General features: G+C 35.9%; 1 protein-coding gene across 5 annotated transcripts in view; it reads left to right on the plus strand.

Annotated features, from left to right (window-relative positions):
• LOC149087651 (influenza virus NS1A-binding protein homolog) overlaps positions 1 to 15354 on the plus strand; it is an 83226-nt gene that overhangs the window by 53710 nt on the left and 14162 nt on the right. For 4 of the 5 annotated variants that reach the window (XM_089231556.1, XM_089231560.1, XM_089231559.1 and 1 more), the window contains exons 2-8: positions 8367 to 8595; positions 8920 to 9101; positions 9250 to 9374; positions 11109 to 11182; positions 11630 to 11809; positions 12049 to 12328; positions 14075 to 14281. In XM_089231556.1, coding sequence (XP_089087682.1) covers positions 8367 to 8595; positions 8920 to 9101; positions 9250 to 9374; positions 11109 to 11182; positions 11630 to 11809; positions 12049 to 12328; positions 14075 to 14281 — 1277 coding nt within the window. Of the gene's footprint in view, positions 1 to 4403; positions 4625 to 8366; positions 8596 to 8919; positions 9102 to 9249; positions 9375 to 11108; positions 11183 to 11629; positions 11810 to 12048; positions 12329 to 14074; positions 14282 to 15354 lie in introns of those variants that run through there. The other variant, XM_089231557.1, reaches the window with a different exon arrangement.

Consider the following 15354-nt stretch of genomic DNA (forward strand, 5'->3'; position numbering starts at 1 on the left):
TTTTCCTGTGTCTAGCTGTTGGACTGGCATTTGGTGGATCGATCGATATCTCTTTAGGATGGAGCCTTGCTTGCTCATGTCTGCATGAAAGGGAGAGGGCAATGCTCTCTTATTACTCTCCTTGTGTGAGATGCTGGGGCCCGAGGAATGCGGGTCAGCGCGCACGTTCCGATGAAAAATCCCAGTTCAAAAAAAAACCAAGTCCTCATTTTGATTAATTAGTTTTCTCCACCTCGAAATTCAAATTAAGACTTGCAGAAAAATACTTCCTTTATTGGAATTTCGGTCGAGTTTATATTCGTAAATTTGCATGTTTATAACTTCCTCCTGTGGAAGTTTTTTCCCACTCGTTAATATTTCTACTAATTTACTTCAGGGTAGTTTTGTGTTCAGTGTTTCTTGCGTGTAGTGATTAGTGCAGGGCTTGACAAATTTTGTCGCTCACGGCGCCAAAAATTTTCTATGTGTTTGGTAAATTGCAGTCAGGACAACAAAAAAATTTTGTAATTCATGTCAGCGTTAACGGCATACGCGAGTGCATTGGGGGAGGGCTCGTGACACCCCTCCCCCCAAGCCGACCAAAAATTAGAAAAAACAGTTTAGTATTTCTGTGAAGAACTCCACAATATCGAAAGAAAATACCTTTTACAGTGAAACCTGTGTATAACAATACTGTCTATAACAAATGCCTAACCCATCGCCCGCGGACTAAATGTAGCCCTCGGAGTCATCGGATGTGATCTGATTCTGTAAAAATGAAATAAGCGGCACTTTTTTCTAGATCAGTTGAGTGGCCTGACAAGACCAGATGCATAAAAAAAAAAATTAACTGGTCCGCAGCATATATTTACAGATCACTGCGGCACAGTTCCAGATCACTTAAGCAACCCGCGGCTCATTTAACAGGTGGTTCACTACGCATTTTTAGATCACATAGGTGAGAGAGAGATTCCGTAGCTCAGCTCCAAGTCATTTAAATACCCAAGTTACCAGTTTCAACTTAAGTTTCCCTCGACACGTTTTCAAACCAATGAAGCGGCCCGCACTAATCTAAAGGATGAACACCTTGGTTTATAACGATAAACCGACATTTTCTTTAGTCCCGGCGAAATTCTCAAAAAGAACACTTCCCAATTTACTAAATGCATTTTGAACTTGTCTACAGCAATAATTACTGTTTGGATTCACCTGTCTCTAACAATAGTTTTATCGCTTCAGAAAGTGGAATATACGTTGTACCCAGATTTTTTTTATCTTTAAAAACGATTAGACACCCCCATAGAGTAAGAATTCTACCCTATGTTCCAGAATGTGAGATAAGATTGCAGCACATGAGTCATAAGAAATGGTTGCAAGGGATTTGTGGGATAAGGGTGGGGGGAGAGGGTGTGCTAGAACACTTCTACAGCAGTGTTCCTCAACCTTTCTGACAAAAAAATTGACGAACCACTTTTGTTCCGTATTACGGGACATTCCTGTAATTTTCGCTCCGATTTTTTTATACGTTTATCCCGTTTTTGCAACGATACTTATTTGAATTTGTAATAATTACTAAAGTCATAATACATACGCAGCGTTTCCATAATATAAATTATGATAATTATGACAAAAAATTATAAACATCTCCCATATTTGTCAGGTAATAGTCGGTAATAGTCACAGCAATTTTAATTGGTGATTGTACATTCACCATGATGACAATTGGCGATGTCCCGTATTTTATAGATTGTTTAATACCGCAGTTTCCCGTATTTTTCTCAATCAAATGTAGTCATTTGAATTTTTCATTCGTGAAATACATTTTTTTAACTGCGATTTTTAGCAGCCCTTTATCCCCCGCCCCACACTCTTCAGCAATTATAGCAGTGATTAACAAATTCTTTAAAGCAGTAAATTGAATTTTTTTTTAAATTTTAGTGATATCCTGTATTTAATTCCAGAATTTCTGGCACTTCTCGATGTATGGTGAACCTAAGTATAAAGATATAATTTTATGTGTGGATATTACTAATATCAATTACAACGTGTGAATAATTTTATCAAGTCTGCCGGTGAACCATCTATGCCATCGTCGCAGAGCACAGGTTGCGAAATGCTGCACTACAGGTTTATCACTCAACAGGATTTCGTTTCAATACTACCAAATGTTTCCAATATACAACTGAACTCGTTTTTAGACCTTTGGCTCCTAAATTTGAATTGAATTTTCGAATTCTGAAGGTGAAAAGGTGATTGCCTACTCAGATGTGCTTACGGATGCGAAGAATTAAAAAAAAATCCTAGTCCCCCCCCCCTTTCTATTTTTAAAGGGGCAAAGCAGGAGAATTCAAAAGAAAGAGGCCTTATGTAAGGGGCAGTCAAAAGCGTCTTTTTGAATTTAAATAGTTTCTTATACACTGTATATAAAATACAGAAGTGCCTCAACATTTTATTACCCATGGCTTCCTTTGAATCATATGGCCCCCGTCTTATCCAGCCATTCCCTTCTCCACTTTCATCCAGGAGCGAGAGTTTTTCCTACTTGCTGAATTCGTCTTTTAAGTAAATGTAATAGTAAACAAAAATTTTATAAACAAGGTTCAATATCCGTACCTCCGGGGCTTTCCCTCTTGGGAAAGAGGAGAGGGGATTGATTCTATGCAAGTACCGTCTCAACAGCGTGAGCCTGCTCTCCTCCAGGGAACAGTGAGGCTCTCGGGAGGCACCGTACTTAGTTTTCTAAGTAACAGCTTACGTATTTGCAGATTTACTCTCAAAAATCATAGCACCAGATCTCACAATGTAGACCTATGTGGGTATGAGACTCCGGAGCAGTGCCATGAGGATGGACCTATGCGTTAAGATGACCTTGATCCTATGGGCAGTTTTGCCGGATTCTGAAATTAGGCACTTTTTTTTTGTGGCGTTTTTCTAAGGAATTTTGGAATTTTATCTCCGAACATTTAGTGAATTCCTTGTATACTATCTCTATTGACAATCATGATAAAAACAGGATTCCATGCATCATTATTCAATTTCCATCCTCTCCATAGATATAACAGTTAATCTTATGTCTATGATTCTCTCCCTCCCAATCACAGGAACAATACTAGAAGACGTAGAAACCTATTTATACTTCTTTTTTTTCAATTTCCGTACTCATATACACAGTATCTCCCAAGGAATTCGTATCCTTATCTATTTTCAATCAAAGCGCTTGCCTCTTCAAGCGCTTTGTTTTCAATCAGTGCATTTGATTTCTTTGAAGTTCGTCTTGTGACAACTCCCCCCCCCCCCTCGGGCAAAGTTGTTTTTCTGAGGCCCTCACCTGCTAATCATTTAAACCGTACGTACTGTTGAAAATTTTGACCAGATTTCACACATTGCCATGAAGCCATTTCTGCACTTGAGGCCCTCGAGCTGTGCCGGATTCATGCGTTAAGACGAACACTCCTCCTCCCCAGTCTGTTTACTACACTAGTTCCCCAAGCCAAATAGGGGCCCAAAAATTTTTCACTTATTTTGCATAATAACCCTTTCGTGGGGGCCTCCAAGAAAGTCTGCTGCTGGGCCCCGAGAAGGCATGCTATGGTCCTGGTTCCATCGCTCCTGAAGGGGCGACATCGATGACTGATATTCAGTATATTGCATGAATTACACATTTTATTTTTTGTACATACTCATACGAATGAAGTTCCTTTTTGAAAAATCCTTCACATATATTTCTCAACAACTTGATTGATTTAAAAAAAAAAATTAGACTATAAATGACGACATACTCAACACGTGTTTAACACTGGCTCGATCAAAATTTCATTGAAAATATATATATTTTTATTTTTGAAGGTATGTTGATCTTTTAAGAAAACAAGTTACGAAAATCTCGCGTAAAACTTTAAATTAAATGATTTTATTAAGGAAATAAAAAGCCAAGGAAAAGCTGCGACTTCAACACATAACCGTGACACTGTTTCTGCATGTTTTTGTGCATTTGTATGCAACTATTAGCAAGTTCTTGACGTGTTTTTTGACCTCAAAGGAAAAGGACCTCGATTTTTTTAATTAATTTGAATGTAAAAGAAAAGAAGAAAAAAAAAATTATGTAAAGTCATGGCGAGATCAATAAACTCCGACAAGGTGATGGTTATGAAACTATTTAAAAAGAGGGAAGTTCTTCGGTTTAAAACGAATTACTATACTATTAAAATCGACAAAGCTCGCGCGCGCTTTCACGGAGCATGCTCGGGATTGCTGCCAAGAACACGTGTAGTGTTGAGGACGCTCTAAAAGAGCCCATCCTTTAAAACTTTTTTTTTCTTTGTCCCTTAATCTTTTATAATACGATAATACGAGATATCCTTTTTTTTTTTGCCTCTCTCGTGCAACCTCTTTTGTTGTTACTGTAGTTTGTTATTAGAGGCGTGTTTGTTTCGAAAAACTCGGTCAGTTCGTGATTGGTCTCTCTCTGGCTGTGGTCTATTCGGCGCTGCTGCTGCGGACGATTTTTTCTTTTTGTGGCTCTCTTGTCGTGACAACAATTTTTGTAGTCAAACAATTTCCGCTGTGTTGATTGTATGTGCTACGTCTGATATAGTTTTTTTGCCGGTGACTTGCGGAGAATAACCATTATGCCTACCAAAACATTGTAAGTATCCATGGAAGCGTGATGATTTAACGATATTATTTCAATGTACTCCCGTATTTTTAATTCAAATTTACTGCATTATGATTTTAATCATTTTTTTTTATAGGAGTTACGATCGCGAAATAATGTAAATGTTTATTATTTGATTCGAAAAAATCGGTGATTAATATTAGAAATGATTTTTGAATTTAAAAACTGGTTTTATCAGGGTCTCACCGGCCACACGTGCTGCCCCGCCGGGCCACAAAAGTGCCGTAAAACTTGATCAAAATAACATGTATTTCGCCGTGAGCTAACCCTTAAACAGTGCCGTCTTAAGGCATGGGTCCACCCGATCACGGCCCGGGGGCCTCAAGATAACAGGGCCTCACAAAAATGAGATCTGATTGAAATTTTCGGGAATTTGCCTTGTAGGGCCTGAGAAAAATCACTTGGCCCGGGGGGGGGGGCCATGATGCTCTTAAGACGGCCCTGCCCTTAAATGCATGATTATGAAGAAAAAAAGTCGGCTCGAAAAAATTAATTACTGACTCGTATAGGAAGCCCGAAAAATGACTTTCAAAAAATCTATTTCGAATTTTTCTGCTTATACAGGGCCTCGTATAAAATCAATGTACTGAAGTAATACTACTTTCTCAAATGTATTATTAACCACCTTTGCGATTCAAAGTATAGTAAAAAATAAAATTCGGGTGGCAAAAAAAAATTCAAATAAGTTTTTAACAAATTAGGCAAATTAGCGAAATCATAGCCACACATGCTCTGAACAACAAGCAGAGTTGTCGTTAAATTTTTTTTTACATCTAACCAACAAATTCAAAATGGAAAGAAAATGAACTTATGTGCAAAAGCAATTCTGAATTTTTATCTTCAAACTGGCTGCAGTAATGAACGTCTAAAGAACCCTTTGTACACATTCAAAGCTAGGATTAAACTGTTCAATGGAGCCTCAGCTAAAAATTCTTGTCAGTTCATAGATACCATTAAACAAAGCTTATTAACATGCCTTATTCAAATATTGTGGAAGACTTCCCCCCCCCCTCCTCGAAATTGTCTAGAGGGGACGATTTATTGTGCAGGTTCGTTGAATCGTCCCGTATTTTACGTGGCAAATAATTTTTTTTTTCCTTATTATACGGCTCTTGGTAGGTGCGATTGCTCCCCGCCTGCCTCTGTAGTGAATTATTTGATTTAGCGAGATAACGCGATTTTTTTTTTTTACTTGATCCATTTTTTCATTGATAATTTGAAGAAAAATAGATTGTTCTCATTTAAAGAAATTCTTATATAATTCACGAATCTACTTCAAGAGTGCTTGGTATTAAACTTGAATGGAGGAGGAACACTACTGCGTTGCTCGTACATGTACTAAGAATATTTTATGGAGTTTTTTGCCATGTAAATTTTTTTTGATGAAAGTGTTTCCCTGAAAATTACTTTAAAAACTGAATATGTTTTTCATCGCGGAAAAATTTTTAGTACACGAAATCGCGGTTTTCGTTAGACGATTTATTATCATACAAAGTAGGGCTGGACGAATCCCAGGCACCAGGTCGCCATGACGATTAAAAAATTAGGTATTGGCGCCTAAAATTTTCTTCGTGTTGTCACGAAATTGCAGGCTAAGAGCAGCACAAAATCAAGGTTTCTAAAATATATACACAAAAATGTTTGGAATTTATAGCTGCATATCTGCCAACATGAAAGAAGGTCACTGTGCCCTGAAAAAGTCTAAAGAAGCATTATTTTGCACCTTTTTCTTCGGGGTAAAAAATATTTTGAGGGGCCTGGAGTTTTTTTTTTGTGATTTGTCCAGCCCTGATTCAAAGAATTGCCCGTAGTTCGTTTTTTCCGAAAATGCAATTTTAAAGAATAATTTTACGCTTTCCCAAAATTTTAAGGGTTCTTTTTGTCAAAAGTGAGGAAGGGGATTTTTGTTCAGTGAGGAACTGATTTAAAAAAATTACGATTTGAAGTATTTCATTCCTCAACGAAATTTGGCAGTAAAATTGAATTGTGTTGCATGAATTATGTATCTAGATGAATATTGGCAAACACTGCCCACAGTGCTTTACAAAAGAGGTCTTCAACCTTTGGCGAGTCGCGAGTACCGGAAGAATAGCTCGCATATGGCAACTTTGACACGTATCCAAACCCAAATCAGCATACCAATTCAAAAATAAAACTTAGAATAAGTGGTTTAATTGGTGTGTGTATTAAGAACTCAAGCGTGTATCGGAGAAAAAACTTATGGATGGGTGAAAATTGTGAATTATTCGAGTTTCCCCCCCCCCCCCACCCCCGAATTGAAATAAATGGTCATTAAAACCACCTTGAGTCATTAATCACGTGAAGATCGTGCAGGCTTATAAATTGTTCTTTCGCCCCCAACTTGATACCGATTAAGTCGGAGCGGGTCTGTAGTTCTTGGGGGAAAAAGTTATTCCTGTAATTTTCTTTTCAAAACAAGGTAAAATTGTTCCAGAGATGAGCCAAAATCTGCTATGGGGGGGGGGGGGTGTCATGAACCCTTTAGCGATCCCGGAGATAAAATCATCGCCCTCTACGCAGCTGATGATTTATAATGGCTTATTTAATTACACTTCAAGGTTTTTTTGGGGATCTGTATCCCAAAATATATTTTTATATAGCAGTCGAGGGGGAGGGCAAAAAATATTTTACACCAGGAATGTTAAAATACGGAATGTGTTCCATAAATTCATTAATAGTTTAAAAATTGAAGGAATTTTGGTATATTTGAATGCTGTTTGAAAAAAGGGCATTCTCACAAAGGGGGGTTTTTTTTTGTTTGAAGAATTTGGTTCAAATTTTTGTCAATGGACAGCAGTTCATATCAATGTTGATTGCGCAAATGAAAATTAATTTGTCTTGCATCTAAGCTGGAAGACCCACTGAAATCTTCCCAAGAACCCCTGGGATAAATAAGCATTTTGAGAAGTGTTTATTGAATTATAATGTTATAAATATATTTATATAATTTTAACTGAAGATGCCAGAAGATACAGAAAATTGATTGTTGACTTGATGTAATGAGTATGTCACAATAAAATCTGTTGCATTTTTAAGAATGTTTTTTCGTGTTCCATTTGTTTCAATTTCATCTCTTTTAGATTTAATACTGGATGAGCATAAATGAATGATAAGATTTTAAAAATTTATATTTTCTATCATACATAAAAATAAAAAACAACAAAGTTTTTTTTTTTTCAGTTACAAATGTTTGCGTTAATCTTCCATAAAGCAACAAACATCTAATCTGTAATTTTTTTCATTCCACACATTTTTGCAGTTACAAAGTCAATGGTTTAAAACGTAACATTCTGACATGCTTTTTAAAATTCATTGAGTGTTTCTGGCAATTATTTTTTAACCACCATTACAGAAAACACTCAACTTAAAGAATGCATTAGTGCTTATTTATTATCATTTTGTAACATTGACTGTAAAACTGCACAATGTGTTGATTGAACTTAATTACAGATTAAATGTTTGTTGTATTACAAAAAGGTTCACATATCAAATATTTATAACTGAAAAGAAATTAAATGTTTTTCTTTATTTTTAGGCATCACTGATTATATTATATGTAATCGTTTCGAAAATAGGAATTTTTAAAATTTTCATTCATTTATACAAACCCTGTATTTTCTTTATCTGATACATATGTATTTATTTTTCCCTTCAAGTTTTGTGTTTTAAGAGGAATTTCTTTTATTTTTAGGTCGTACAATTCATCGATGGATTGTTTCGGGATGAGCGAGAAACCATTGATCAACGATAACCTCCACATGGGTGTTAAAAAGGAAGAAGATGATGATGAAGAAGGGCAAGAGACTGTGGTTAAGCCACCAAAGCCCATGTTATTTGACGATTCTTCTTATAGCATGAAGATATTTGAGAACTTGGACAAGTTGAGAAAAAATAAGCATTTCTGTGATGTGATATTGCTGGTAGGTTCTTCATTTTGTCCTAACCAAATTTAATTACTGTGTTTGATGTATTTCTCTTTAAAACAGAAAACTATTGTAGCATGATTTTGATTTGTTTTTGAGTATTACTACTTAATTGCACATGCACCTCGTATATATTCATCTCCAAAATTTCTAATAAATCTGTTCATGCATATATTTTCTGAGTGTATAGCCATAATGTATTTATATTGTTAGAATTGTACTTGTTTCGTTAGAATTGTACTTGTTTCATGTTCTTTCTGGTGCTACTACTTGAAGTGAAAATGATAAATGTTTGAATTTTATTGTTTTTGGATACTTTAGGTTGGAACAGGACAAGACGTGAGAGAGATACATGCACATAGAGCAGTCCTTGCTAGTGCCAGTCGTTACTTCTTTGACCTGTTTACTGCTGAAAGTACAGGTACCAGAAACCTATTCAGACTGAATGGAAATTTTGACTTTGATGCTTTTCAGAAATTGGTTGATTACTCGTACACTGGAAGGTAAATAATCAGTTTTCATGAATAAAGTTTAAGTGTATAAATTTTAAGTATAAAAAGTAATTTATTTGTGATTGACGAAATAGCCAAATGAAGTTTTTATTTTCTAAGAAAAAAAGGTTACCACATTGATGCATGAATGATTTTCTAGGCTTGAAGTTCCTCATAATAAAGTTAAAGATGTATATGCTGCAGCAACAAAACTTAGAATGTTCTCTGCAGCTAAGCAATGTGGACAGTACTTGGTTGAGAACCTGAGTCCAACTAATTGCATTGGTGAGTTATTCAGGTGTCAAAATTATTCTTTCTTCTGAAATTTTAGATTTATTTTGAAAAAAATATTTACTTTGGTTTATTATCAACACAATCATAAGCAGCAATAGACTTGGTCTTTGGTATACACGATTATATGATGTCATTACATATATACAGGGTGCTCTGTTAATGGACTGAAAAACTCGGAGGGTTGTTAGTAGACATCAAGAGGACCAAAATTTGCAATGTAAAAATGGTGTTGCAAATCACATTGAAAGGGTGAAAATTGCAAAAAGCACATGCAGGTTTCGATGTCACACTGCAACGACAAAGAGTACAAAACAATTTATTTGATTAATTATTACAAGAGTTGTTGGCGGTGGGGCAACCCAACCACTGACGTCAGTGCACAGTCTGCAACGACTTCCTGGACGTGTGTGTGTGCTCGAAGATACCAGATATGCTTTTGATGTCTGCCGCAGCGACAACAATCCTCGCTATGAGATCCTTCAGTGTGTCCACAAGCGTCGTATAAACAAGTGATTTAAAGTGACCTCATAGGAAAAAGTCACACGGATTGAGATCCAGTGAACATGGAGGCCAAACAACGGGTCCTGTGCGTTCAATCTACCTCCTCTGGACTCACAGCCTGCATGTATTTTTCTTGATTTTCACCCTCTCAACATGGTTTGCGACACTATGTTCCATTGTAGTTTTTGTTCCTTTTGATGCCTACTAACAACCATCTGAGTTTGTTGGGCCATTGACAGAACACCCTGCATGTTACGATAAACATGATAAACCCAGTTATTATATATACACATAATAAATGGTTATTTAGACATAATCACTGACAATTTTGGTAAGTTTCATAAACTTCTCTGAATTTATCACTTTTACCAGCAATTATGCAAGCATCGTAATACCCAAGCATTGTTGATAAACATGGTACATCATTAAATTCATCACATTTTCTGGCTGATGTGTTGTATACATAATTGCAATTTTGTTTTTGGAAATTATGATAAATCGGCCCCATTACCTTGATAAGATTTATTATTTAGATGACCATACTTTGAGCCAGTCTAAACCAGTTATGGTGAACGCTGATTTATGAATTTATCTGAACATCCCAGAAAAAAAATAGCTTCTATTTCACAAATTCTGCAATTGGATCTTTATATAACAATTTCCTGTTTAACAAATTTAACTACCACACCCCGATATAAAGATCACTCATTCAAAAATTTTCAGATTTAATTTATTTTTACAGGTTTTTGTGCATATACAAACTCTTAGTTAACAAATTATACTAACAAACTGATAGAACAAATTTCACGATATAAAAAATATTACGTATCAAATTATCATTAGGTACACCTAATTTTTTAACATTTATCAAATTTACCAATGATGCGTAATAAGCAATGCCAGTTATAATCACTGTTAAAAAGTGATAAATTTATCAAACTTACCAAAACAATTGTGGCGATTATGCATAATAACAGATTTATCACGTTTACCTTAACATATACATAAATATATCAGGTCACTCCACACTTTGATGGAGAAGGGACCCTTCAGGATTCCCTGTGTCTCCACCCACTGACATGGTTCATTCAATCTACACATTACATAACAAGTCTACGCATATTCATATGCAATACAGTTGTTCTAATTTACATTTCACCTTAATAGCATCAGAAATGGGGTGACTGTGATATGTTGCTTATCTCCTTTTTTATTAAATTTCAGGGTTGCGCTCACTCAGTGGCATTGCTGCAGATCCAGACCTACTTATCAAAGTTGACAACTACATTCGCAATAATGTGAGTGGATTCTCATATCGATTTGATTCAACTTCAATATTTAATGAAATGTATTTGCAGTGAATTAAAACATAAATGCAACTCATCTTTTGTACCATGATTTGAATGTGTTGTACCCCAAAGCAGAATATGCCGAAATCTGCAACATAAATCACAGAACAATCTGTGCTACTACAGAACATTCAGGAAGAATTTTAAAATAGATTTTTGTTGACACCTATTATGAGAATTTTTACTGCAGTACATTTCCAAAGTCCTGTTGCAGAACAATGCAAAGCATTCTGCTTAGTGGGTGTTGTAATTCATAAGCCTTACGACTGTCCTGGAATGGATTAGGGCGGAGGTTTCTTAACCTATGGGGTGCAGGAGCAATGTTACTTTAAATCAGTTTGTTCATGTCTTTTGCAAATGAATGCTATCTATATAGTTTTTTTTTATTTTTTTCAGATTGCTGATGTTGTAAAGGCAAAAGAACTATTGGCCTTACCTACAATACCTGTTGAGCTGTTACAAAACAGCATGGAAGAGAAGAACGCTACAAACACAAAACATCTTGTCAACATGGTACTAGACTGGATTAAAAAGATGGGTGATGATGACGTCCGTATGAATGAACTCATAGAAAAAGTAAAGTCTTGAATGCTCTCGAACCTTTCTTTTTTTTACAAAATTTATTTTGCAAACAAAGGGCTTTTGTGAAAAAATTCCTGTTACTCGATAACCAATTTGTCTCATTATTTGTATCAAAATTTCATTCTGAAAGTGTTTGGTTACATTTTTATGGTTCTTTTATATTTTTATTAGTATTCTGATTGCTATTTTTTTCAGATTTTAATGTTTGCTAAAGCATGGTTTTTCTTTCAAAGGTTCACATGCTGTACTTGAACCTTGATCATACTTTGCATGACTGCAGTGACATTGAAAATGGAGATTATCAGGACTCGGATGTCATCCAGGACTACAAGAAGCTCTCAAGAAAGACATCTGTGCAGAAATCGAAGATAAACAGTTCGAAATTGTCCAAGCCCAAACCGGCTAAACCACGCCAGTTCCTTTATACAAAATCTGATTCAACTTCATCCCTCTCTTCAATGTCAGATGATGACGAGAAAGAATGGAAGGTCATTGCTACAACTGTAACTAATGGTGAGAAATTATTTATATAGTTTCTCACAATATTCAAAATATTCAGTATCTGAATGCTAATTATGCTTTGAATTATCACTAACAATTGCTCTTTGAATTAACTCGTCTTTGATGCGTCTACTCTGTTACCAATCTCAATATCACTGTTTGTTTCTAAAATGATTCATATGTGAATTGTCTGATTTTTGACGTTCAGGTATAAATGTTCAGTATCTGATAAAACATACATACTTAGCCCGTGGACCAGGTGTGGCCCATGACCTCAAAACCTAGTATTGTAAAGAGTGAACTAAGCTGCACATGAACAGATATAGTCCCAGCATAGTCCCAGATCTCTCAAGCAGCCCTTGATGTATTTACAGATCACTTGAGTGGTGACACGGGACAGTTCCAGAGCACTTAAGCATTCTGCGACACATTTACAAATCACTTAGGTAATTTGGCACTGTTCTGGATCACTGAAGTCTCTAATGGTGCATTTGCAAGTCACTCAAGTGTCTCATGGCATAGTTACAGATCCCTGAAGCGGCCCATGCCATTTACAGACCATTTAAGTGACCTGCGATGCTGTTTAAGTTCACTGAAGGTGCTTCAGATCACTAAAGTGTCCCATGGTGGTGTTTCAGATCACTGAAGTGTCCCACTATACACAGCTCCATTTCACTGGAGTGCCGCATGACACATTTATACATCACTTTAGTGACCTACAATGCAGTTCCTCATCACTTGAGCAAGATGTGACACATTTACAGATCACTCAAGTGACTTGTGACATGATGTCAGATCACTTAAGTGGCCTGAGACCTGTTTCAAACAGGGTTTAAGCTAGATAAAAAAAATCTAAAATGGGGAGAAAAGCTTTAGCAAAATGCTACAATGCTAATGTAATGATTGATGGTTGGATCTCTACTTGTTCCGTACCTCCTGTACGCATTTTTGTGATAGTGGCTACCACTTCTTTTGCATTCTTAGATTTTCTTTCACATTTTGCAAAAAATACGACTGTAGCTTAAACCCTGGTTTCAAGCCAATGAAGTGTGATCCACTCTCTTTTAAAGGTTGAGCACCCTTGTGCTAAAAAAAATTAATTTATTGAGTGTCTATTTCTTATTACAGGGTTCGTACAGTCCTTGAAAATCCTTGAAAGTGCTTGAAAAAAAAAAAAATTCATTTTCAAGTCTTTAAAAGTGCTTGAAAAATCGTAGCAGTCCTTGAAAAAAAATAAAAGCATTTTGAAGTGCTTGAAAAGATTTTTCTGCCTTAAATTTCTTTTTCCCGATTCCCCGTTCCTCTCAAACGTTCAGGCCATACAAAAAAGAGCGAAGCAATAGCAATGAGTTGCAGGACGTATGGTCACGTAAACCGGAGGTATTTTTCCTTAGTGCTTGTTACCTAAAATCTGGTAGCAAAACACGATACCGCCGCGGGAAATGCAGTTGCAAAAGTAAGGTTTCTAGAATATATAGCGGGGGGTCCAGTCCCCCTTCGGGGAATGTTAAGTTTTTAATTTAGATTTAGAATATATTTAACTTTTTTTTAAAAATTAATTTTTATCGAGTGTAATATAAACGTCCTTGAATTTTAGAATTTTGCCTGGAAAAGTGCTTGAAAAGTCCTTGAATTTTTTTAACTTGAAAGAGTATGAACCATGTTATTAGCTTATTCATAGATAACAATCAAAATTTTTTAAATGTAGATAATAATACATGACAAACCTTGCATAACAAATATTTATTTGTTACACAGAGCACAGCATATTGGGATTGGTGGTTGCATTTGGAAAGTTGGCTGTCCTTTCTATTGTTCAGAGAATTCATACACCAAATCACAGCCCTTTGTCGTCGAGGAATACATCTGTGGAAAAAATCAGTTCTTATATATCAGTGCCACCAATGAGTTCAGCGAGATGTGCTAGCGGAACTGCAGAACTCAAAGGCAAGCTACTTGTTTGTGGTAAGTTGTAATTGTATTCAGTGAAATATCTACATGTTATAAATCTTCAGGTTTTTTTTTTTCTGCATGTGTCTGTCTCTAAAGGTGTAAGGTTCCGGGAGAGCTTTTTGGGGTTCCATTGGATCAAACATCACAGAACCCTAAACATCCCTGAACTCTGAGAATTTTTAATTAAAAAAATTTCTTGTTACTGATGCTCATAAAACACACTTTCATTTTGAATTGAGACAAAAGTGTCATTTAAATTTATTCAGACCGTTTGGTTGACCAGGTGATTGAAACGCAGTAGTTCTAGTAATTTTCTCTGCGCCAAAGTGGTGCAGTGGCAATATGTTAGTGTTCCACCATGAGGGTTACCATCAAGGTTCACATCCGGAGAAAGAACATTGAAAGCAAGTTCTTTATCTCTATGGCATGGGGTGACCACTAATAGATCACTTTTTCATTTCTTACCCAACTACACTGGTTGGAAATCGCCATTTGGCAAAATGCCCAGAGTTTGTGTGAGGTAAAATAGTGGTAATTTTCTTTCCCTACCTTGTTGGGCAGGGACTGCAAACATTTGACAAATGGAAATGATTCAAAAAAGACATGGCACTGATTTTTTTTTTAAACCGGAAGCGTTCCAACTCCATGTGACGATAACCTACCATAAATATTCGTTTAATCTGAAAATCATTAAGGGGGATCACATGGCCTGTATTCTAAGGATCCTTCCCATTTGTCATTAAAAAAACTAATTTTTTAGATAAGTTTTCACTAGTGAGTTTTTTTTTTTTCACCTTATATACGCGAACTTTAAGGGTTCATAACCATCAAGGGTTAACTAAGAAAATGCCATGTTTTTAAGTGCAATATTCACAGATAGTTGAATTCAAAAAAACAGTAAAGTTTGGAAAGAATGGCTCTAAATGCAGAAAAACAATTTTACCCGCATTTAACACTTCTTCCCCAAATTTCCTTTATTTTTTTGTATTTGAATATCTCAGTTAATATTGTACTTAGCAACATGGATTTTTTTTTTTTTGCAGGGCAACAACTTTCTAATTTGGTTTTGGGGCACATGGGGACCT

This window comes from Pholcus phalangioides, unplaced genomic scaffold (assembly GCF_987345545.1).
Source record: "Pholcus phalangioides strain wild (caught in Gottingen) unplaced genomic scaffold, Ppha-v1.0 ptg000004l_1, whole genome shotgun sequence".
NCBI lineage: Eukaryota > Metazoa > Arthropoda > Arachnida > Araneae > Pholcidae > Pholcus > Pholcus phalangioides.